This window comes from Ochlerotatus camptorhynchus, unplaced genomic scaffold (assembly GCF_037179485.1).
Source record: "Ochlerotatus camptorhynchus isolate MF236.1 unplaced genomic scaffold, CSIRO-AGI_Acam_v1.1 ptg000094l, whole genome shotgun sequence".
In the NCBI taxonomy this organism is placed as follows: domain Eukaryota; kingdom Metazoa; phylum Arthropoda; class Insecta; order Diptera; family Culicidae; genus Ochlerotatus; species Ochlerotatus camptorhynchus.
In genome coordinates this window covers 5,528,738-5,554,816 of record NW_027040584.1, presented here as the reverse complement: position 1 = coordinate 5,554,816, position 26,079 = coordinate 5,528,738, and the positions used below count along the sequence as shown (strand labels likewise).

The window sequence follows — 26,079 nt, the reverse complement described above, 5'->3', positions numbered from 1 at the left end:
ACCGACTCCTTAAAGCGCTTTCCAGGGAAACGAATCTTATTAATACTACTCGCAAGTCAAGGCGCCGGGAGTCCTGCGTGCTTCGCTGTGAATGATTAAAGAGGCTCTCGCAGCAGCCGACAAATTTCTCCGCAAAGTGCTTATGTACCTTTCTTTTGGACCTTAACAGAACCCCGCAAAAAAGGGAACAAAAGGGATCGCCGTACTGTGTACCTGTACCAATCAAATATTAATTTCAATATTTGCATTCCACTTCCCCGTTTACAAATTCTTCACTTAACTTTTTCTATTGTTTTTTCTTCGTCTTATTTCAATTTGCTCAACTCACTCACAGGTACGACCAGGACCGAGAGCGGAACGAATGCCAATACAATCAAAACAAAGGCTATGTGGTGTTTTCGGCGATGGGGTCGTTCTTCATACCGATGAGTGTGATGCTGTACGTGTATTCGAAAATTTGCTGCGTACTCACCTCAAGGCAGCACCGGATGACCAAGACCGAGGTGAGCTGTTTTGATAAGGTTTTGCGATGTATGCAATGCAATGATTTACATGAAACTTTGCGAAATTGTTTCTTATGGGCGATCTTTTAATTTTTTGCTAAAATTCGGCAATTTTGAATCTTGTATTTTGATGTAGGACTACGTCTGTGATTTCTTTATGGGGGTACACTTTTTGAAAACCAAAAAATGGAACATGTAACGAAATTATGAAAGATTTTGAACGTTTATAACTCAGCTGCCTCTGGACCAACTTTAATGCTTTTATCACCAATCGATCAGAAATATTTCCGACTGTTGATTTTTACCAAGAAACAATTCAAAAAGTGGTAAATGTCAAGCATTGTCCAAAAGCGTCGAAATAACTAACAAATGCACCAATAACGAACATGCATATGCTGCTTCCCCAACACAGTCATCAGAGAGTCGTTAATAGACAAAACAAGTCGAAGTGGCATTCGCCTCCGATCTTCGGGCGTGTGCGAATAGGGTGGATGCAATTGCGTAACATTTTGCACACTCATCGCCATATTCAGAACCGCACGCCCTCAACGACCACAAAAAATGCTCTCCAGAGTTGTAATCTTCTAACCAAACCAAATAACAGACTGAAAGTGGCTATTTTATACGATAGATGAGGAGATGATGAAAGTATGGAGTTGATAGTTCCGTTTTAAAATATGTATGGACAATTCTGTCGATTGGAATGGGTAGAGCAGCAGTCAGTTAATGAATGTAAATAAACGAAAATGCGTTACTTTGAGAAGAATCCTATAGAAGTGTGGACGCTGCTTTGATTGACAAGAATACGTAAATTCCCTTGATTTATTTTTATTTATTTCTTTGAACAATAATCTAGTCTAGCATACAACTATTCAGACTATAAGCTGAATAAACCTGTTTTTAGTTGCATCAGCCTCATCTACAGCTGGAATTATTTATTGGGTTCTACGACATTCCCTGAAGTGTTCTGATACTTTCCTGAATTTCCCTAAATTTTTAAGAGGCCCTTTGAACTACCTAATTTTTTTGGAAATTTTCCTGATATTAATGAAACTTCTCTTCTGATCCCGCCATTTTGCTGAAATTTTCGGAAAATTCTTGACAATTACGGAGTTTGTCATGAAGATGAGTCTGACCGTCCCAATGACGCATTCATCTAGATTAAATTGATAAATAGCAGATTTTTAGCGATGGGCTAAATCTTAGATCCATAGGCCAACATTAGAGCCATTTCGCCTATCTTGATATATCAGCAATTTTGCTGAGGTTAATGAATGGCACTCAGAAGCTCTTCGATTTTGTTCGAAACGTTTGGGACCTTCTTGAAGACATTTAAACGGTCTAAAAATCTCTGAAGTTCCTTGGGCAGTGTAGACATTTGAGATTTCCTCGTTTTTTTTTTTTTTTTTTTTATGAATGGGGCTGCCTTTAAGTTCTTAGGTCTTCGCTGAAGTTTTCGCAATATTCTGAAGCATTCGAAGTTATCGGAACTTCCGTCAAAATGTTACCGAATTTTCGCGATCTTCATGGAGCTTACCTGAAGATTCCACAACTTTCCTAAAACTCTCGGAACTTTGTTAATGTTTTCGGAAATGTCCTGGTAGCTCAATACTTCTTTTAAAATTCGGTAATTCCATTGATTTTCTGAAGTTCCCGCTATTCTGCCAAAGTGGTTCTATGAAGCTCTGAAAAAAAATGGAAGTGACCGAAAAATCTGCAACTTGACTTCCCTTAAATCCCCGTAACTTCTTAAAGATTCTTTAAATTTTTCTGAAATTGTTGGAACTTACTTAAGTTATTGGAACTGCCCTAAAATCTCTGTGCTACCATGAAGATCTCTATTCCTAGCTGCCTTGAGCTTCTTGGAACTTCTTTAAACTAAATCTCTGTAGTTTTCTTGACTTCCTGGAAGGTTTTTGTTATAGTTCTCGTAACGTTTTAAAGTTGCTGCAGTTTTCCTGAAACTAATGGAACCGTTTAGAATTCCTTGAAGCTTCCTAGAATAGCTCGATGGTTTTGTACCCGCAGTCTGTTAAATAAACTTTATATTTTTTTCAGAAATTACTTAAAGTGCTTTAAATTTTCGTGAAGTTAATGGTTGACCACGAAAAAATCCGGACACATTAAAAACGCTGCCATTAAGAAATTTTTTGAGAATTTTTTTTTTCTTCAAAATTTCAATGTATCAAGCTAAGAGTACACTCTAATAAATACTTAATCTTACACGTGATGGAATCCATCTTTGACATAATGGATGAGACGTAAACAAACATGTCATGTAAAATTAAGTGCTCCGAGACTGAAAAGTTCGAAAGTACGTTTGATTGAGCTGAATTTTGCGTCTATTATGACTCAGTTCTGTGTCAAAATTGACGCTCGTATATGTCAGTCTCAGAGCACTTAAATTTATATCAATATTTCTATGTGTGTATATATAATCACAGTAGGCATTGGATGTCAGGATAAGATCATTTGTTTACATCATGCCTTCTCCGGAGCAAGCACGTCGCGATTCGATCCTGCACGCTCGAATCGAAAATCCCTGTCTCTAGCAGTTTTCGATCAAATTCCTGGGCAAGAATTTTATACCTCGGTTGACCAGAGCCCGGAAGAATGTAAAATCAAAAAGAAGTCGATAAGCTCCAAAAAATTCTTTGTCTGACAAACAATCTGCAATTGTGGGCTGGAAAGCGGGACCATGAACCAGCAAATTTACCAGGAGGAGTGCCTTTTCTGGAGCAGCATGTGGTCGATTGCCTATTCTGGCCGGCAAGTTGCCACTACTCAAATTCCACCGAACAGTGGTACAACGAAAATGGCCTCACAGTAGTTCCCAAGGAGATGAATCTGGCCAATACTCCGAAACTAAGGCCAATTGAGGAATACTATTCAATTGTGAAGCACATACGGAAGAAAAAGGGAGGAACTTCAGTTGATCTGAAGGATTTGCCGTGTACGAAGAAAAGTTCGAGCAGTGGACTAAGGCCGGAACAAATCTCAAGTTTTTCTTTTGTCAGCCCCCCCCCCCCTTTCAAAATTTTGGAATACCATAAAGGGGAATTAAAAAAAATTAGAGTATATTTATTTTTCGAGTATCGCTATTTCATTTGGGTATGGATACTCTAGATTGCTAGAATATCATCTTGTTCTTTTACAGAATTTTTACATAATTTTGAACTAGACCGGTACGGCATGCCAGGTCCTTGAAATCGAATCAGCCGGTTTCAGTTGTTGAAAACGGATTTTATCGAACTCATTCCTAATCTTTTTTGGCAACTCACTAGGTAAGCCGTCTTCAATCTGATCGATCCCTCTTGTTCATTGCGCACATCTTCGTCTTGTTCCAGTCGGATCACTGCCAAGAACCATTCTCATTGGGTCGTTTTCCGATATTGTTACGATGGGCCCAGCCCACCATAGGCGCCAGATTTTTGCATTCGATCTAAATTTCTTAACTTACAAACCTGCTGCAATGATACTAAATTATTCAATTCTTTTCTACAGTGATTCAACCATTTCCGAGCTAAATCCAATCTTTTCAAAATTGGTTTAAATTTTTTAAAAGTGAGACCGGCTTGATGAATCGTTTCTGATATTCAGGAAATTCCTAACTAAGGTGACACTTTTCAAAGCAGATTCAACACTGATTCTGAACTTTTCCGCTGAAGTGAGTTCAAACTTTCGAATAAGTCATCAACATTTTTCTAACTAAGTCTAAACTTTTCTGCTATGTTATTCAATCCTTTTAAAAGTTGTCAAAGCTTTCCTGAAGCGATTCAACAAATCCCGAATCCAATCTTTAAAGAATTGGTTTCGCATTTTCTGAAGTGAGGCAACATTAGCTGATTTAATCCCTTTCCTAAATAAATCAACTTTCAACTTTTTCCGAACTGCTTTGTCATTTGGCAATGACACAATCTTGTGTAGGTCATCTAGTTTTCTGACACTTAAATTTTCCAAAGGAGTAACATCTTTTCTGAAGTGGTTCATAACCTTCATTAGGGAGTCCAAACTTTTCTGTTGAGTGATTGAATTTTATTTAATGTTAGTCTGAACTTTTCTGAAGTGATTTAACTAACTTTTAGCGTAGATTCCACTCCTTTAGACCCCTTCTTCGTTCTTGTGAGATCCACATCCTTTGAAAATTAGGCTGAGAAATGGAAGAATGGACCTTCGTGTGTTCAAACCGGATACTAGATTTTTTTTTTAAGTCAGCGCAATTGTTGAGAATACTGGGTTTACATCCACAAAAGTACTATTTTTATAGAAATTTGGGTTTCTTGATCAGCCACGATAGATTTTGGCTCTGTCCTTTGAAAAACAGGCTTGGATGTTATATAATAGACTTTTTTGAGTTCATTCGTGATGGTAGATTTGTTTGAAGCTAGGTTGGATTTCGGTTCAATCGTTTGAAATTTGTGCGCTTGGATTTTATTGAATGGAAGTTGCTGAATACCGGAAGAACGAACCTGCTTAATAGCAAAGATATCAAATTAACAAGATATCCCACTAATCAATTCCTCATACAAGGCATATAATTACCACCCGAATGTGATCGCAGCGCCATCTGTTGAGTGCACATTGAAGCTGTTGGAAGTTCCCCGCCAACTTTACCACCTGGGCTCAATAACTGACAGGTGTCAGCATGACAGATGTCAATGCGGACGTTGATGATCAGCCGAGGAAAGAGGACGATATCATCCTCGAAGTCATCATCATTATATTGCGATAGCAAGATTCTTACTTGTTTGTGATTGTTCCGATTTTCAATCATTACCACTTTATACGCAACAGGAATACTTGAGAAAACCATCTCACATCCAAGCGCGCATCGAGATGTGCTTGTAATATGTTTTACTTTCGAGCGAAAGAGTTTCCAATATACCACCGGTATCAGTAAGATGCAAATCTCTAATAATAATTGTTGATTTGCGGAGCTGGTGCTCAAAAAATCTTAATAAGCATAGAAGTAAACATGGGAAAAGCATTCACTCTCTCTAAAGAATTATTCCAACACCCCAGCCACTGGAAATGCAACGTATTGAAATCATTGCTGAACGTAATAAAATATGCCGTCTTCTTTGGCCAACGCAGCATGCATTTTATTCATAAATTACGTTGGAATAATCATTACTTTCCTATTTTATAACGTAGGAAGTATTTGTCAACGTCGGTGATAGCAAATGCAAACGGAAGAAGCCGAAGCTGAATGATGACGATGAGCGATGACACCGCTTCGTGTTTTGATTTGCGCTGTACCGTCCGCTCAGTTGTGTGGGTTCGTACATGTATAGATGTTGGTGTGTGTGTTTTCTTTCTACGCTGCAGTTCAACGTTGTCTCGTCACAAACCGTTTGGCGCTGTTATCTGTCTCTATAAATTCCAAAGAGTGAAGGGGGTCTGATACTATCCTTTAAAAGTTATGCTAAGATTTTATGGAATTGACCTTGCTGAATTCATAAGTGATGATTTTTAAGCACTCCTAAAGCCAGCTTTAAATTGACAAAACTACACAGCAAAAAATACTGAATTTTAATTGTGATGTAAATATTCATTCACGTAAACTTGTATTTCATCTCACGCAAACGATCAGCTTGTAAGCAATGTTGTTTACAAATATGGGCTTTTGTATACACACAGTTCGAAAAAGTAGTGTAAATTTCTGTTCAATATGATGTACATAAATGGATCGTGACATATCATAAACGTTTACATTATATATCATGTAAAGTTCTTACACATTTCATGCAATGTAGCAAATATTGTATACAAAAGCCCATCTTTGTAAACAACATTGTTTGCAAGTTGCTCGGTTGCGTGAAATGGAATACAAATATACGTGAATGAATGTTTACATCACAATTAAAATTCAGAATTTTTATCTGTGCAATATTTGCAACATTTCATGAAAAATCTCAGAACTTTACACGGTTTTTAATGTAAACCTATATGATATGTGACGCCCCTTTTATTTGCATCATATTGAACAGAAATTCACACTACTTTTTCTAACTGTGTAGGTATTGTTGTTAGAATTTGGTTTTTATGTTCAGCAAATATGGATTTTGGCTCCTTCCTTTGAATATTACACTTGGATTTTGTTGAATAGACCTTCCTCAATCCATACGTCTAGTTAGATTATTTTGAAGCACGCACAATTGTTGAGAAAACTGAGTTATATTTGGATAGGGAGGAAGTATCGAAAACAGAACGTTTTTTTTTCATAAGAACTTTTACGTTTGTGGTATTCCGCCTGATGCTTTATCCGGAATTTATCAATACCCAAAAATCAATTGCTCCTATTCATCTACATTATTACCAATGTTCTTGCTTGAAAGGATACGAAAACTTATGCGCGAAATTTATTGTTGATAACCCGAGTGTATCATATACTAAAGTCAACATTTGTGGCATAAGTGTCAAAAATCACGGCTTCAAAGAAGTATAAGGCATATGCGAAGGCTAAGAAAAATTTTTAGCGTTTGAAATATATGGTTTAGATGTAATGTAAAACGAATTTAAAAATGACTGGTGGGAGCATCGAGTGAATAAAAAGAAAAACTTGTGATTTGTTCCGGCCTAATGTAAGAAGAAAGACTAAAAAAAAATGGTCTTACAATAAGCATTACGGGTGTTCAATAAAAAAATGAGAATGATTTCAGTGCCGTCCAGCGCTCTTGTGAGAGCATCACAACTAAGTTGCATCGTAGAGTTGACCAGGGCCCCTTCTCCAATATTCGGTGACGTTTTTTTTTAAGTGTAGACATTATGTTTTTAATAGAAAATACTGAATTCGTTGAAATTTTTTTTTACTGGCTATATGACTGAAAAAAATCTCATTTTTTTATTGAACACCTCATTTTATTGAACGCTTTTACATTGAACTATGAAACAAAATTAAACCCCAACAAGATTTTAGGGGTCAGCGGCGCTGGTGGTGTAGTGGTAAGGATGATTACCTCTCACCCCAGTAGGCCTGGGTTCAATCCCAGTCGGCGCCGCCGGGATGTTCTGAGGTATAACATCACTGATCCGGAGATTTTCGAGTCCGGATTTTTTCGTGGTCAACCTTTAATAGAACTGTCCAGAAGTACTACAGTAATTGGAAATTCCCTGCAGTTCTCATTCAGGAATATTCCTGAAGTTTACACACATTTTCTGATAATCACGGTACTTTCACCCACAATAATTCGGAATTCCAAATAACCCAGAAGTTCAGTTTAAGCTTCCTTGAGGTTTTGGAAACTTCTGTAAAGTTCCTGCAATTTTCTTAAACTCAATGCATGATGGTCCCCAATCTTCACATAAGTTATAGACTTTTTTTAATTACTATGACCGGCCAGGTTAAATGGGCATGTGTTTGCTCTTGAAAATTTTCTTTTGTTGTGATTATCTTTAACATTCGCACTAGATTTTGTTGGAATATTCTTAAGCATTTTCATTAGAATTATTCCCTTTAAGCAACGAATTCCTCTAAAATAAATGTAAGATTCTGTGAGTAATTGTAATTTCACTCCAACAAACTCTTGGAATTCATCCCAAGATTTTCTTCGATTTTTTTTAATGATTTTTTGCAAAAGTAAACTGAAGCTTCATTCTATAATTTTAGTTAAAATTCGCCTTAGAATTCTCATGCAATTAAATTAAGAATGGAATTGAAATTATTCTCCGAATTATCTTGAAGTTCTCGTTTATATTCTTCAGAAAATTCACTTGAAATTATCCTTAGAATACTAAAGAAATTATTGTCAACCTACCCATGGAATAGATCGCATCATTCTATCAGATTGAAATTACGTAATTTACGACTTGAATTTTGCCTTGCAACATTATTTTGAAATTGTGTCTTCTAGAACCTCGACAAAACATGGTCTTATATAAGCTTTCCCTAAAATATCAGCTATGATTTACCTTATTTAATTATTATACCTGGTCGAAAGTCGTCTCTAAGCTGCTCGACAGTGCAATGAATTATCTTAAAACTCATTCGAGGACACCAATGACCACTCAAAATTCAATTCCCTTGCTAATTTTCGCGGGTCCTGAAATCCATTTCACAATTGTCATGGAATTTTCCCCAAAACTTTTCACCAATGGATCACATCATTCAAGAAATTTAGTATTACGTTTTCTACCTAAAAATAGGGTCTTATTTATGATCAACTTAAAAAATGTGGAGATTGCTTCGGTTTCTTAAGATCACGGGTAGAAAGTCGTTTTAAAACTGCTCGACAATATGATTAATTCTACTCTGTACGCACAAAATTGCCTTCCACTTCTAGATAATACTCTTTTAAGGGCAACCCGCATTAGATCCGTATCTGACGCGTTGCGGAAAATTTACAGCTTAATCTATTGTCTTTAGTGTTGGGAAAATATTAAAAAAAAAACAAATCTCACCAAAGAACAAGATCATGCTTCATTTTCTTAGGCAAAAATCAACAAACAACCGCGGTTGGTATTGCAAGCTTTTCGGAACATCAAGCAAACAAAACTCACTACTTGGAATTCTCTCCAAACTGTGGTGAGATTGAGTTTCATGATTTTTGCTTTACACCCGAACGCAACCGAAACTTCCATAACGGTTGGCAGCCGTCAGACCTTCTCCTTCCAAGAAACCGAGGTGCAACGGAATCATTTTTGCGTCGATGCAACTCTCAGCTTTAACTTTACACGTTGTGAATAGTCTCGCAATATCAAAGGAGCTTGTAAAATCCATATCAAGCATGATATGTTGCTCCAATATGACGCGTGATATTGAGAGCGTATGAGAGCGGAAAAATATCAATTTTCTAATGAATATGCCATCACTGATTGACTTACTGTCACATTTATGTCTCTAAAACGCAAACCGGATCTAATATGGGTGGCCCTGTAAAGTTCTGCACAAAACCGGCGTGAATTTTATTCTGAACTACCTTTCGAATTTATTCTGAAATCTTCTCAAAATTCCTACGGAATTTTCATCCATATTTTCTTAACACTCCGAACACGATGCCTCCGGTAAAATGTGTATCGGAAAACTTGCAATGGTTGAAAAATGATAGCTCAGCCATTTATTGGCGAATTTCATATCTATTGACGCCATTTGAAACTACAGATTTAAAAAAATAATTAAATTTCAATAAATTTAAAATCTATTCATCAGTTGCTGAGCAAAGATTTTTCAAACATTGCCAAATTTCCGTTACACATTTTACCGGAGGCATCGTGTTCGGAGTGTTAAAAGTTTTTCAAAGTGATTTATCCTGCAAATCTGAACCAGTCTCGAAATTTTTGCATGGTCTATAATTTTATTTTATACCGATTTGTCATCGAAATTCACGGCTTTTCCGTTTTTTTTTCGATTTCACTGGGTGACCTCTGATATCTGTCATTCTAAAATGAATAGTAGCTCTTAAATTGATGTAACAGAGCAGGGTTAGTGTTGGGCATATTGTGCGTGACATAATTAATCAACGCTCCCTCATTAACGAAAGAGAAAGTTCATTAAGAGAATATTCATGCATGTGGGCGTCTTATTAGAATACCTGTAGAACGAGAGAGTGAGTTTCCATTAAATTCCACTATCTTATTTGTTTATCCTTGACAGATACGCGTATTTCGTCTACAATGTGCAAACTTCTTCAGCTTCTTGTAGTAATACTCGACTTATATTTACAAGAGAATCTATCAATGCAGGCAGGACTTGTTGAAATGTTCACCTAGATTTGATCCCTGTTCCTACCTGATGTTTGAAAAAGTAGAGAATCTCCGGAACGCTCCGTTCTCCTGTTAATTTTTCCTTATCGCTTCCGAACAGCATAGCAGTTCCAATCATTTTACCAATCTAAATCCTTTGAAGACCCACTTCACCGCCCAACTCACCCAAACTGCCCGGATAAAATCTAATCGGCTAAAGCTTTCAACTCCCCCATCCAATTAATAAATGCATCCGAGTGGGCATTTTTTTTTTGCGAGCTGGTAAGCTTCTTCTTTACTATTTTTCGTTTGTTTTCCTTTTCGCTTGTTTAGGCTCAGCCATTCACCATCAACTGCCTCACTGGCCACCGAGATTTTGTTTTTGTTTACTGAACTTTTAAATTATACCGTAATGCGGGGGAAAATTTATCACGGCGGTGAAACTGATGCGTTTCATTTTTAGATGTCACATCGCAAATTTTGGTTTCACAAGACATAAAAGTCGATTTTGGAGCATAATTTTCAATTTTTTTTAACTAATATTCACCAGTATTTAAACAAAAGATCATAGGATTGCAACGATTGCTATCGATAACTTGAAAGTTATAATTTTCAATAAGCTAAGTGTCAATTAATCTGAATTATTAAATAAATAACGGTTATTTTTTCCAATATTGGTTCTGCGAAATTTACAATGATTTTGGAGTAAATTCCCTACATTTAGGTGCAACTGTGCATTTTAAGAAATATTGTTAGTAGTTTCTGCTGAATATACACTTCGCACAAGGCTTGTAGCATAAGGTTCGGATTTAGGGAACCCAAATTTAATAAGAACATAAACTAGAAATTTGCTCGAAAGTCATATGAGGGGTTGATCAATTTCGCCCAATATCGGGCGTTTCCAAATTTGAGATTTTAAAAATGTCATGAAAATAAATACTCAATATGATAAGTAATCATGCCGAACGATAGAGACCTTATAGATATAGATTTGAATGGCATTAGTTTGGAATATTTAAGCCAGGATCATTAGATCATTATTTGGTGGAAAAGTGTCCACAATTTCCTGTTTGATTGGCATTGTAATATTTACGAGGATTTCCCGTTGTGATTGGATTTGTTGCGCTCTATGGAATATTTTAACCTCGTTTGTTGGTCTCGCAAGGCTGTCATCGCGCAATGTATTGATTTTCTGAAATATACAAAGTGAGAATCAAGCAAACACAAAGTTTGCTTGTCTGTTACCCTGCGCAAGTGTAAAACAGCGGAGAAGAGAAGACAGACACACACACCCAGCAATAACGAAAGCTCAATGTGTAGCCATCGCTCCCACGGCTCCGACGCAAAGAGCGCCACTCAGTGTAGAGTTGCAGATGGGAAACACAGCAAAAAGACAAAATACTTCTTTGTTATGCCCTTCTTCAGCTTCCATGCATGCAGTCGTGGTAAGCAAAGTCTGCAAAGACATTAGCGCTATTCGTTCCCTGCACCGCACGGAGTGTACCGCTCATTGTGTGGATCGCTTTCTCACAGATTAGTTGAAAAAGAGTCTGCGAAGTAAATGGGAGAACCACACACTCTTTGTCGAGTGTTGTGAGATGCATGCACAAAGTTGTTTTCCTAACGCTCTGAGGTGTTTTCCAGCCCCAATGGTCTGGCATGATTTCCGGAGAACCTGGATCAGATCCCTTACCATACCACTAGATGAACCGTATTGCGGCCTTTATGGAATCAAATTCTGGAACTCCGGAACCGATGCTAATGTAGCTGTTCTGGATCGAACTTACGAGTGGACTGTAAAGACTCTATCTGTCCAGACCACAGTGTGTACCTGAGGTCACCGACCTCCACTTGACCTTGTAGATCAGTTCACTTCTACTGGGCACAAACTAACACCGGACTTGTTCGTTGTGTCCCTGTTTCGTGCATACTGTGTTGTACTGCGGTTTGCACAGGGTGAAAGGTAATTCCTGTCAGTGTTTTTTAAGCAATTGTAGTATCGAATGCGTTAATCACATGCATGTCTGCATATTTTTCTTTTAGATTTTGTTCAAATGTCAACACGACATGCAAGTTGGTTTTGAATTTTCATTCGTTTGATATTCGTGATAATCATGGACGCGAAAAGGGAACTCGTGATAATCCTGTTTTGCACCATAGACCGTGTTCTATTTTGAAGACGCTGAAACCACTCGGAATAAACGGTACAAGGAAACCGGTTCGTGGAAAATCCCTCCCAGACCAGGCCGAAAACGCAGTGTCAGGACTCCGGAAGTTATCAAACGAGTGAGAGAGCGAATTCGGCGGAATCCTTGTAAGTCTGGGCGTAAGATGGCCAAAGCACTCGGAATGTCGCAGCCACCGATCAGGACTATTTTGGAAGATGATCTCGGATTGAATGCTTACAAAAAACAGCGGGTGCATGGTTTGACCGGAAGGCAAAAGATAGCTAGAGTCGAAAGATGTCGGAAACTGCTCAAACGGCACGGTGATTGCTGTCATGTGCATCCCTACAAATAACCACGACAATAACCATATCGTAAACAAACAAAGTCATTAACTTCAATCCGAACAAAGTTCATAGATTCAAATTACATAGAATGCAATTGCAACCATATGCGGCGATTGCGCCACAGCGTTAGAGTTATTTCATTTCCACTTTCCTCTCCCCGCGTGAGGCCTATACCGAAGTGCCAACGCAAGGTGTCATGTTGCGCAGTCGGGTAGGACCACCAAGTCACCAAAAATGCAGACCTGGCAAAGATGCATATTTTGGGTATCGGCACTCCAGTCGTCTCGTTCTTACATGTAGACTAACTAGGATAAGCAAGAACATGTAAATGCTATATAAACCAAATATTTCATAATATACGTGACAATTATCGATCAGCAGTCAAACTCTTTTCACTGCGGTCCTCACTGGTAGATACTCTGTTTAGAGTCTACCATAGTTTGGATACCGCATATCAAAGAAAGCCCTTCTCCAAAGGAAGTCTGTTCGATCGATCCATGTAGGCTCAACCTGCTACATTGCGAAATTTTGTTTTCGCATGATAAAATGTTCCTGCTACAGGATCACCACAACCAGCAAAATGATCGGGTATATGCTGCATATCTTGCTGATATTCCTCGTGACAAACTGGCTGTTCAAAGGTTCCAGAATGTTTCCAGGGTGATGGTTTGGGGATGTTTCTCCATTGAAAGTTCCATTGCTGTTCATTGAACCTGGTGTTAAAATCAACAGTAAATATTACATCGATAATGTTTTGAAGAACCACTTCGTCCAAAAACTTTATAAAAATGCACCATACTGCTTCCAATAAGACTCTGCATTGTCCCATCAGGCAAAAATTACACAGGCTTAGTGTGAGGCTAATTTCCCGGATTTCATTTCGTCGTTTCTCACCCGATTTGAATCCTCTCGACTTCTTTGCATGGGGCTACATATTAGGCGAAGTAGGGAATACCAAGGAACGAATCGTGTAAACTTTTAAGCAACGTTCGGTGAAAATATGGGACGAAATCCTCAAGATATCGTGCGTGCCAGCTGTAACGATTTTCAAAAACGGATGTGGCTCGTAATTAAAGGAAAGGGAGAAAGATTGGAATTGGACTGAGTTAAGACAAATTTTTATAGATACACGAAACAGGAAATACAGTGAAAATTAAATTTCACAAAATTTTCTCATTTTTATGACCATATACTTTACTGACAGGAATTACTTTTCACCCTGTAGAGTACAGCTTGCGAGTGGGTGCGGAATGCAACTGTTGCGATGCCTGACTTTGTGGGTAGCTGTTTTTCACGTAGAGGCGCTTCTTAGGAACTTCTTCGTCGCCGTGTTTGACATAATGCTTGGTGTATTGTCGTCCTCGGCGGGTGTGCATCTTGTGCTCCGCTTCCTTCGTCGTGCATGCCGTTGCGTGGTGATTTGTAGCGATTGGTTGTTGTTGTTTTCCTCGGGAAAGGATTAATGTAGTTTATGTGTGTAGTCTTCCGAAAACTGGAACAACTTACCTCACACAGGCAATTGTGCCTGCACACAAAAAATAAACGTTAATAGAATTAAAAAAAACCGTTGGTAGAATTAAAAGTTTGCATTGGTTCTTTTTGGTAGAAAGTCAGAAACTTTCAATTGCAAAAGACATGAACAGTTAAAATAAAAATGCTGAATCCTTTGATTTTAAAAGTCACAACTTTTATGATTAAATTTTATAAATGTCAAATTAAAAGTTTCTACTTTTGAAATGAAATTGTAGAACTGTCAAATTAAGAGTAGGTTAGGTCAACATAAATTTTATCTTATTTCAAAATGAGAGCGTAGTTCATCAACTAAAATTTTATTTCTTTTTAAACATAAAGTTCATTGTTTTGATTTTTACGTATAAATATATTTTAAATGTAAAACTAACAAAAACAAAATTAAAAATATTGAATTGTGGAATTGTCCACCATCCTCGTCAGCATATGTTGAGCCGTCCATGCAATCCACTTCCCCTGCTTCAACCTTAAACTGTGGTGCTACCGTTTCAGCCATCTGGCTCAGAGTCCGGTGTGACCCAATCCGGAACGATGATCTTACTTTTGACTGATGCTGAAATTTCCGAAAAGAAAGCGATTCTATTATCGTAAAAAACTCTCTAGTCTGAATAAGGCATTATCGTAGATAAACTTACCATATTCATCCTGTGGTATCGCCGCATTTTATTTATATTTTCAGCCGGTCTAGCTCACGGATGATCCGGTGAATGCAGCAGGGATTTGTTTTGAAAACTGGTCGAATAGAAATTAATAAAGCAAACTTTTCAATTCTCGTTTTGCGCGTTTTAATTTTTATTTACTCACGTTATTCAAAAACTAACCAGAAACGAGTAGAAACTAACCCGCCGAAGAAGTTGTTTTGACAGTAAAAAAATTTTTGATTTGAAAATCTGCACTTTTAAAACTACAAGTTAAAATCAAAACATCTACTTTTGGATTGAAAATAACCTTGTTTTTTCAAATATTTTCATAGTTCAAGTAACAAATTTTGGGGTACTTTTAAATTGAAAGGTTAATATTTTTACTGATACAATTTTCGTTTTTTGTGTGTGATAATCCTCCTTGGAGTAGCGCCTGTGGAGTAGAGTTCCTTTCGGGTGGGTGCAGGTTGCGACTTGTCGTCAAACGTGCCAACCGGACTAGTTGAGGTGACCTGGGGGTGATACCATGGCTTCCCCCAGATACGGTAGCGTGGATGTTTGCTACCGAAGAGACAGTGCTTATCTTAACCAAGCGATGACACTGTAGTCAACGCGGGCGCCATATGCGCCGAGAGTGGGAGTAGATGCTGTCTCCCGGTGCTGTACAGACGAAACTTGACGAGACATGACCTTTCACCAATTGTTGACTGACGGATCGACCTTTCGAACATCCCAACTGATGACCCAGCGGGTTGGATCGCACTCGTGCATTGCTTATTGGCTTGAGCTTTGCTGAAATTGTTTGCTGTCCCAGATTGGTAAGGGACAGACCTTCGAGATACCTCTGTCGAAGCATCCGTCTTTGGTACGAACAGAGACGATACGAATGTTGCCGTCGGATCCAGGGAATACCTGTGGCGGTGTGTTTTCCTCCTTGAGGAAGACCATCGTGCCCACAACGATATTATCCCACTGTCTAGTCTATTTCACACGGTTGTGCAAATCTGACAAATACTGCGTCTTGTACTTCTTCCAAAACTGCTGCGTGAGACGTTGCGCTCGTTGCCACATCGACAATCGATTGATTTACACATGTTCGAGGCCTGGATTCGCTTATGGCTATGAGTGACCGCTGCACTACGAAGTGGCCCGGGGTGGGGCTTCGTAGTCGTTTGGGTCACTACTGATTGGTGTCATCGACCTCGAGTTTAGAACCGCTTCGATTTGAACTAAAGCTGTTAGTATCTCATCGTTGGTCAAGGTTCGAAGCCCAACTGACTTCTTGAGGTGATTTTTGAAGGACTTGACTTGTGCTTCCTACTTGTTTTTCGTATTGGAGTTGAGCTGGGGACATCCCACGGGAGATCAAATCTGCTGGATTATCGATCCCTGCAACATGATTCCAAATTCCACCTTGGGTGAGATGTTGGATATCAGATACACGGTTTGTCACGAACAATTGCTTTCACTTGGACGAACGTCTCGTAGAGGGGACTTAGCAAGACAGCACTTGACAGCTCGAGATGAGGTATGGTCATTTTCTTTTTCTTCAGCTCAGTATTTTCCAGTGGGGCTACTCGTGACTTTGAGGTGATCAATAGAACAGTGATGATTCCATCGGAGGCAATGCAACGGATATAGCGGCATGCTCCGTATGCTAATGATGACGCATCGCTGAATCCATGCAGCTGTACGGAATTACAGTAATTGCTGAATCCAACTCAGCGAGGTATGGATAGGGTTTCAAGCGTTGCCAAGTTTTGCTTGTATTCCTTCCATATTTCTTGAATCGAACCATCCAAGGGTTCATCCCAGCTGCACTTGAGTTTCCAGAGATTCTGGATGAAGATTTTTGCCTGCACTACTATCGGTCCGACCAAGTGGAATTCATCGGACCTTATGTTCCATCGGAGCCGCCATGTCTTCACTGTAGCATTTGATGCATCAAACTCTAGGTCAGAACGCTCATCTCGAAGTTGCTTTGGAATCCTCTGGAGTAGCTCTGGTGAGTTCGAGTTCCATTTTCGTAGAATGAACTCGGCTGAATTCGTGACTTCCGTGACCTGCTTCACTAATTTATTACGGATATAGAGGACTGAATTTAACACTTGATTTAAAAAAAAATGCAATTTTGAAGCTTTTGGGAAGATACCTTGAGTTAGTAGTAAGTTTTCTGGCAAATGTTGGGGGTTCATGAGCATTCCTGACATTGCTGAAAATTATGGTAGCATCAGATTGCGGGGTTGCTAGTGTAATAGGATGATTTGTTGATTGTTCATTAACTCTTGATCACTTGTAATACTTATGAATATTTTAGGTGGACAAAACGGCGAACTAAGAGGTGGACGCCTGAGCTTTTCCACATTTATATCGCTGTGAAGCAACTGTAAACTCTAGAGGGAATTTATATCCGTAAATGTAACCAGTTCGATTTTGTTTGCAAACCTGGTTAAATTGTCATATTTAATTATCTTAAAGATAAATCGTCCAGCTCAAACCATTGTAGGGGTAAGAGGTGGGACCATCATCAATTCCATTGCTTCCTCGATGCTATCCGCTTCCGAAAGCATGTCGTCGACATAGAAGTCATTTTGAATTACCTCAGAAGCAGTAGGTTGAGTCGCTGCCAGCGTTGCCAGATTGTTTCGCTTATCGCTATCAAAGGTATTACAAAATCGGAATTTATCGGTATTTACTATTTATTTAATTTTATATTTTTGCCGTTTTTTGAATGCGAAAATTTTAACGGTGGTGACGACTGAGATTTGAAGGGAATTGCTTTGTTTGACGGCTTTCTCAGTCTTAAAACACTCATTTTTTTTTAATTTAATTTAAAAAATTATCGTTGGTCATCAAAATTGTGACCAAGTAGTGTTTTTTTTTTCAATTAAATGTCATTAAATGAAACAAAAATACAAAAAAAAAGCCATGACAACGACTAAACTATTGACAATAACGACAAACAATATTTTTCCTTGAAAAAAGTCACAACCTATGGCCGAAATTTTGGGCAGATTACATCGTAGTCGTTGCAGTGTTTTGAGGCTGAAAAAGTCGTCAATCAAAGCAAAATTTTAGCTTTTGAACTATGATCGGAAAATTCCGGAAGAAAACTCCGGGGAATGTTTGAATAAGCTTCTGAATGGAGCTGAAAAAACATCCAGAGAAAGACGAAAGAAGCTTTCCTGGATGAAGTTCGATAAAAGCTGGAAAACCTCCGGAAAACTTCCAAGACACAACTTGAGAAACTTGTGGCGAAAACTTTAATAAACTATCGGAAAAGTTCGGAAGTCACATCCAAAGGAAGCCAGAAAAGTTTCGGAAACCGGAAGTAAATTTCCAGAATTAGCCATTTCCAAGGAAAGCCTGAAGAAGCTCGGAAAAACCTTCCAATAAAAGTCGAATAAAAAAAACCTTTGGCTTATGGTTAAACTTCCAGAAGAAGACGAACTAAATTTCTGGGAGAATTAATTGAAATTCCTTGAGGAGATGAAATAAACTTCCTGGAAACGCTGGCAGAAACTTCCTAAGGTTGCTAATTGGAAGAAACATCTGAAGAAAGTCGGAAGGCAGAGCGCTTACAGTCAAAAGAAACAATGACATAATTCCGGAAGAAAGAGATTCTTGGGGATGTTCTAATGATCCAGAAAATTTTTCTGATATTCAAAAAACATCCCTGAAGACTCTGAAATTTCCCTGAAGTTTTCGGAACATGCACTTAGAAATATTCCATAATTCCTCGATATTCCTTAAATGTTCTTGTAATTTACCTGAAACTAGGGGCTGTGGAGTTCTCTGGTCATCCTCGAAGCGCTCGGAACTTCCCTGATTACAATAAGACTACCGGAATATCCCTAATCATCTTAGAAGGTCTCTGTACTTTCTTGAAGATTACGAAATCTCATAAGTACTCTCACAATTTTCTTGAATTTAGTCTTTCTTCTCTGATCTGATGTTCTATGATCTTCCCGATTTTTTTAAAAGTTATCGACACTGCCATTAAAAAAGCATAGAACTTCCCATAAATTGTTCTCGCAATGTTCTAATGTTCATGTAACTTCCCTTATGTTTCCAAAATTTGCATGGAAATTGTTGAAGTTTTCGGAAATTGTCTGAGTTTCTCGGAACTCCTTTATAATTTCAGCAATTTCATTGAAATTAATTGATCTGTCCTGATGTTTTCTGAGCATCACTAAAGTTTCTGAAAACCATTAAATTTCCCTGAAGTTCTTTGGACTTGTGAAGTTTCCAAGCTCCGGGAAAGTTAAAAAACTGGCGGGAGAAGATGAAAGAATCATTCGAGCGAAGGCTGAAAAAGCTTACAAGGTAAGGTGGAAGAAAATTCCAGGGAAAGTTGGATGAAACTTCAGGAAGTTTAAAAATGAATAAAAACTTCCGAAAGTTAAATAATGTTTAAAATATATTGCTCGATTTTTTAGGTAAACCGGAAAGAGCCATCGACTATTTCTCGATCTTTAGAGATGATTGTTTAGAATTTTGAAAGCTAAAAAAAATGAGGTTTTCAAAGTCCCTCCCAAAAATTTTTGTCCGAAATTCGAGCGCGGGCAGGCAATAATAATTTTGATTATTTAAAAGTTTGGAAATCGGTATAAATACCGATAATACCGACATATTGTCGCTAAATATGGTGCACTGGCTGTAAGTTCGTACACCATATGTAGAGTTCTTTACCACCGTTAGTATTAGTGAGCAGTTTCACTAATACATGCGTTTTACTGGTTGAAAATAAAAAGCAAACCGCTGTCAAGGCAAAAACTTTGACAGCGAATTTCGTGGTTGAAAATAATAAACAAATCGATTTTACACGGCTACACTAGCAAGGTTGTATTAGTGAAATTTTGCGGCAAAAAGTCAATGATTGGCTGACCTTTCGAATCGCGCCACACAATTTTGTGAAGAGGGTCGATCCTGCAGCTGTGTGAGTACCATCAGGTACATTTTTTCTACGTCAGCGGCAGCAGCAATTAATCATTTTGTTCGAGCATTTTCCACAGAGATGGCGCTGTTCCGCTGGTAGGAAGTGATAAAAATCCCCATATAAAAATTGAGAGAAGTGGGCATAATTCGCTTTCGGTTCATATTCAGGTCAAAAAAAGTAAACGACAACCTAAAAAAATGAATCAAGGACTTTGTCGTTCAGTTTTTCCCGGAAATTATCGTTAAACAAGCTACAATTAAATAAAAATGATTTTCCCCACACAGTTTTACCTGATTTACTACCAGCTCACAAAGAGCCAAAAAATTCAAATTTGAGAAAGAAAATTTGCTCTCACGACCTCAATCTCTCAAGATGCCATGTATTTTGTTGACACCCGATTTGTCATTTCCCTTTCACAGATTACAAAATGGAGTACTTGACACTACAAAACATATGCATTTGCTTTAACATTTGAAGTCCCTCCTTTTTTACATATTCTGCGCAAAAGATACTTTATGCCTCGCCTCATACATAAAAATCGGCGGGAAATTCTGTGAGGGGTGAGCTATTTTGTGTGCAGAATGTGTAAAAAAGGAGGGACTTCGAATAATAATCTAAATTCATATAAAGAGGTACCAGACATGTTTTGCACTGCAGTGTCCTCTGTGAACAATAATAGGAAAACAGATTGTGTCTTTTTTTTATACAGGGGGGAATCTGCTCACAGACACCTGACAAGGAACTCAGGGTGTGGGGATGGGAGAATTTCACTCCCGACCCACTAAACCTTACCCTGTGCGCTTTTCCCTTGACCTCCTCGGAACCGCCCCAAGGCATTACTTTGTGGGAGAGGCCGCTGTAGCGCTATGGCGCCTCTCTAGCATTACTCTAACGATCTAGTCGGGCAGTAGGTAACTGCTGCTCGGCTCGCCACTGTCGTTGTAATACCGAAACTATGTGGGTGACCGCAGTCACCACCGTGCTCCAGTTCTCGGTGGTACCACACATCCTAGGAACGATGTTATCCGGACTGGTATCCGCTCCGCATATCGCTAGCATAGCGCTCGATACTGGCTCGAAACGTGGACAGGCAAACACGACGTGTTCGGCGGTCTCCTCGACACCAGCACATGTGGGGCAGGTGGGAGTACTTGCATGTCCGAACCTATGCAGGTAGCTCCTAAAGCAGTCATGGCCTGACAGGAACTGTGTCAGGTGGAAGTTTACTTCCCCATGGCGCCTGTTGACCCAGCTTGATACGGAAGGTATCAAGCGGTAAGTCCACCTCCCCTTTGTGGAGTTTTCCCACTCCAATTGCCATCTCGCGGTCGACACAAGTCGCGCGTTGTTGCGCACCCCTCGAACGGTCCTCGCGTCATAGCACACCACATCCTCCTTAATGATAAGGCTGATTGGCATCATCCCTGCTATGACACAGACGGCCTCTCTCGAGGTAGTGCGGTATGCACTGGCCACCCTCAAGCACATTAGCCTGTGCGTGCTCTCTAATTTCTGCCTGTGGCAGTCAATATCCAGTACCGCAGCGCACGCAGGGCCGCCGTATCTGAGGATAGATACTACGACCCCAGCGAGGAGCCTGCGCTTTCTGGCATTCACTGCCGAGCTGTTTGACATCATACGGGATAATGCCCCCACAGCCATAGACGCTCTCTTGCAGGCGTACTCGATGTGGCAGCCGAAGCTGAGCTTATCGTCGAGCATAACCCCCAAGAGTTTCAGAGAGCGCACAGACCTAATTGTGCTTCCGCCGACTATCAACGTCGCATGCTGTACTGACATGCGATTGTTGACTACGACCACTTCCGTCTTGTGATGGGCGAGCTCCAGTTTCCTGGTTCTCATCAATTCCTCTACAAGCCTGACGCAGTGGGCCGCTGTCAGCTCTACCTCCTCGAGGGATCCCCCGCAGACTACCAGCGTGACATCGTCGGCAAAACCTACAATTTTCACCCCTACCGGGAATTTTATCCTCAACAGTCCATCGTACATGACGTTCCATAACACCGGGCCCAGGATGGAGCCTTGTGGCACCCCTCAGAGCCACAACCGGGATCCCATCTGGGCCCGGGGCCTTGCCCACTACCAGCGACTTGGCAATACCGCCAACGATCGGAGCCAGTACCGCTGGTGATCTCTCCGGGGGTGCCGTCACGCCGCGGGTCTTTGCCATGACCACTTTGAAGGCATCCCCCCATGGGTTCGTGTTGGCGCTTTGGCTGTCAAAGCACGCGCGATTGCGTCTGGCGATCTCTTTATTGAGAGCTGCCTTAGACGCTCGAAGAGCAACACGGCGTTCCTCCCGAGATTCAGTCGTATGAGCTCGTTGCATCCTCCTTCTCGCCTGGAGGCAAGACGCCCTGAGGATAGCAATCGACTCGCTCCACCAGTACACCGGTCTATGGCCATGCCTGGGATAGGCTCTCCTAGGCATGGTTGTATCGGACGCCCTTGTCAGAGCTGCTACCAGTTCTTCCCCCGTCAGATCCGGGGTTATTCGCTCCCGCCTCAGTGCTTCGCCGAAGACCTCTTCCTCCAATAACGACGTCCGCCAGCCTCGAGTGCAGGAAGAATTTCCTCCTGCCACTCGCCTCTCACCTAGCCCCACACTGTACAGAATCGCCTGATGGTCACTGTGGGTGTAACCCTCATCAACCCTCCAGTGCAGGTTGCCCTCCAAACTTGGGCGGCAGTATGTCACGTCGATGACGGATTCTGCACCATTCCTTCTGTAGGTACTGACCGAGCCGGTGTTGGATAATACAACGTCCAGCTTGGCCATTGCCTCCAGTAGGATGCATCCTCTCTGGTTGGTGTGGTGGCTGCCCCACTCCACCGCCCATGCGTTAAAGTCGCCCGCAATGACCACTGGTCTTAGGCCGACAAGTACCGCAGTGAGTCGTCCACCATCTGCGAGAATTGCTCGATAGACCACCTGGGCGGAGCATAGCAGCTACTTAAATATACTCCATTAACCCTGGCGATCACGAATCCCTCGCTCGAGTTGGACACGACTACCTCCTGAGTTGACACTGTTCCGGAGCGCCATGACTATCTCGGTCGCCTCCGTCACTTCGTCCAGGTCCTTGACCTGGATGGTGATCGTCGAGCCTAGCGACTTCACCTGCACCCCAGTACCAACGACCTCCTTTGCCAGTTTCTGGTAGGTTGGTCCCTGGTCTTTCGCACCACGCTTGAGAACCAGGAGCATCTCACCTGTACGAGTGCGCCTGATGCTCCTCACGTTGCTGCCCATCTCCGCAAGACGCTCGTCCGTTCTCATTTTCTTCAAGACTTCCGCGTATTTCGACGCTTCCGTCTTGAACAGATTGTGTCTAGTTTCCGATAGATGTCACTGCAAACAACATCTGTGACATCTGATGGAACATCTTCTGCATTGACAAAATGATCAATTCGACGCAAACGGAAGCGTTCCAAGATTGCTAGCAGCGGATCCTGTACTACTGGTCCCACCATTAGCGTGTCATTTAGTGATATCCGTCTCGAAGGACCATGTTGTGGATCGAACTTACTTACTATCCCTCCACTTCACTCCACGTCCACAGTTCACTTCTACTGGGCACAAACTAACACCGGACTTGTTCGTTGTGTGGTAAGATTGATACTAAATTTACTATCTATCATCGCACCTAGGTATCCTGTAGATCGTATACAATCAGGTGGGTGAGAGAGAGTGAACAATGAGAGAACCTAATCTTAACTTTTCTACTGCAATCGTGACATGGGGTACTCTATTGAATTACGTAAAACTAACATGATTTGAATATCAGTATTATACCGCCTAAAAGCTGATTTCACAACCCCCAGAACTGATGCCGATGTGGCCATATGTCATCAAATAAACTACAACCTGATTTCACTGATCAAATCTTGTCATGTTGGCATCATTTGACATGTCACATGGTATGGTAACCTCAATGAAATTATATTCCAACAAACCGTTCTCCGTAATTCTCAGATCCGGGTTCCGGAACCGATGCCAAACTGGCCTAAATCATCTGAAATTATTTTCATTCACTTGGTTCTACCTTTTTGATCGGTCACAAGATACATTTGCCTGAAGTATTAGTATGTCCTACAGAACCAGTTTGCGGGACTACTGGCAGCGATATTATCGTAATCGATAATTCAGTTCTACTAATCATATTGCATCTATCTGATTTAATTTGATACACCGTCCAATTCGCCAGAAAATCCTATGATCAAACTGGTTAAAAAAGTACAAAAGTGAACAAAAATATTTACATTTCCTCATATTTACATATTCATAATCAAAAGATAGTTCAACTATTCCCTTTAAATAAAAATCCAAGTTTATGAAAATCGGCATTGCTGTTACTTTAGAGATTACAATTTTAGTTGTTTGATTTTCTACGAAAGAATGATCCCGCTAGACCATTGCGGTATTTAAAATAAAATCGACGAAGATAGTCAATCTACTCTAATCCACTTTCACCTTAATTCTGAAATTTATTTTTAATATTTACCATATTAAGTGATCGATTTTCCCCCGGATTACGGTACACCCCTTTTTTCAATTTTGCTCTCTACGCTCTATTTTTAGGCTACGGAGAAAAACTGCGAGGTCGACATCGACAATTACACCTCCGAGATGGATACCAGCCCGAAGCAGGGGGCCTACCTGGGCCAGAATATTTCCTCCAATTACGCCAATTCGCACCAAACGTTGTACGAGTTTCTGAGCTCGGCCCGCAACACCCCGAACGCCACCCGGCACCAACTGACGGCCCCGAGGTCATCCGCCGTGGGACTGTCGGCGACCAACAACAGCAACTACGAGATGCGTCCCATCAACACGGTCCAATTTAGCGCCAGTCAGATTTCGCTGGCCGAGTCGTGCGTTTCCAGTGTGACCGCCAGCCACAACGCCAAGGTGCGGGTCCACGGCGGCAAGCGCATCCCCATCAGGATCTCGTCGCTAAAGCGCGAAACAAAGACGGCCCAAACACTGAGTATGGTGGTGGGAGGATTTATTGCCTGCTGGTTGCCGTTCTTTGTGTACTACCTGTTGATGCCCTTCCTGCCGGAGCGGTCCCAGAGCAAACCGCTGATGTCGTTTCTGACGTGGCTCGGCTGGATTAACAGTGCCATCAATCCGTTCATCTATGCCTTGTACAACGTGGACTTCCGGATCGCATTCTGGCGGTTGACGTTCAGAAAGTTTTACAAAAACAAGCACAATTTGGAATTTTTCAAATCGTAGGACAAGGGCCATTGGTGGAGCAGCCTACAGCGGAGATTTTGTGCTGATGGTGGGAGGATGTCTGGCATCAATGCGTCGCCCTCTGTCGTTGTGCGGGATTGTGCCGTTTGATGGGCGGGTGGGGACCGGGTTGGAGCGTAATACCATAAAAGTGATGATCTGCCGTTTTTCAATGGCCTGTGTGCGATTTGATTCCACTTGGGAGGCACGAACAGCAGTGTAGGATTGGGATTTTCCACCAGAATAGGATTATAACGTTCATAGTAGATCTTTGTTTGGCAAATAGCATTTACGACACATTCTGAATAGCAGCTAAAAAAAAACTCTCAATCGACAATGGTGGAAGTGATTCAAAAATATTACAATAAGGATGGACTATAAATTACAGTGAAGAACATGCAAAAAGACCGTAAAGAGTCGTGAGTAATTTCAAAAATTAAGCAAATGAAAAAGAACCATATTCATCGCCAAGTAGAACCGTAATCATCATTAATAATTATTTTTCATCCCCGAGCACTTAAACGAGCGAGTTCAACAAGCGGAAACAACCGTCATTTAGGAAACAACGTCTCCCACCCATTTGCAAGCATCAGCCTTCTTCACGAAACGGTTGTCTTGTGTCCTCTTAATCACTCAAAATCACGATAGGAACTCCCCTCCCCCTTTCCCCATCACCGTCACGCCACAGAAGAACTCATTTTGGGAGATGAGCAATTTTGAGCTCCACAGTAAGGACACCGCTCCGGATGGTAGGTAATGCTTTCAAACAGTCACTTTTATCAAAAGCTCAGAAACCCAAAAAGATTTATCAACAACACCCACACGTCGCAACAAGACACCGTTGTCAATGTCGTTATCGAACGCAAGGCACGCCGAATCTGTAACAATTCGATCCACTCGAGCGTTAAGCTACGGCCGTACGGAACTTAAATTTGGAAAGCATGACAACGCGGGAAAGTTTCACGCCCAAGCACAAAATATTCAAATCGTTGATGAAAGGACCCTTCATT

The 26,079-nt window shown here is 40.6% G+C and overlaps 1 protein-coding gene across 1 annotated transcript in view; it reads left to right on the top strand.

Moving 5' to 3' along the window:
• LOC135698757 (probable G-protein coupled receptor No18) overlaps positions 1 to 25,086 on the top strand; it is a 106,042-nt gene extending 80,956 nt beyond the window's left edge. Inside the window, exons 5-6 of the mRNA XM_065218885.1 lie at positions 335 to 503; positions 24,410 to 25,086. Coding sequence (XP_065074957.1) covers positions 335 to 503; positions 24,410 to 25,069 — 829 coding nt within the window. The 3' untranslated portion in view covers positions 25,070 to 25,086. The remainder of the gene's footprint in view (positions 1 to 334; positions 504 to 24,409) is intronic.
• The last annotated feature ends 993 nt before the right edge of the window (positions 25,087 to 26,079 follow it).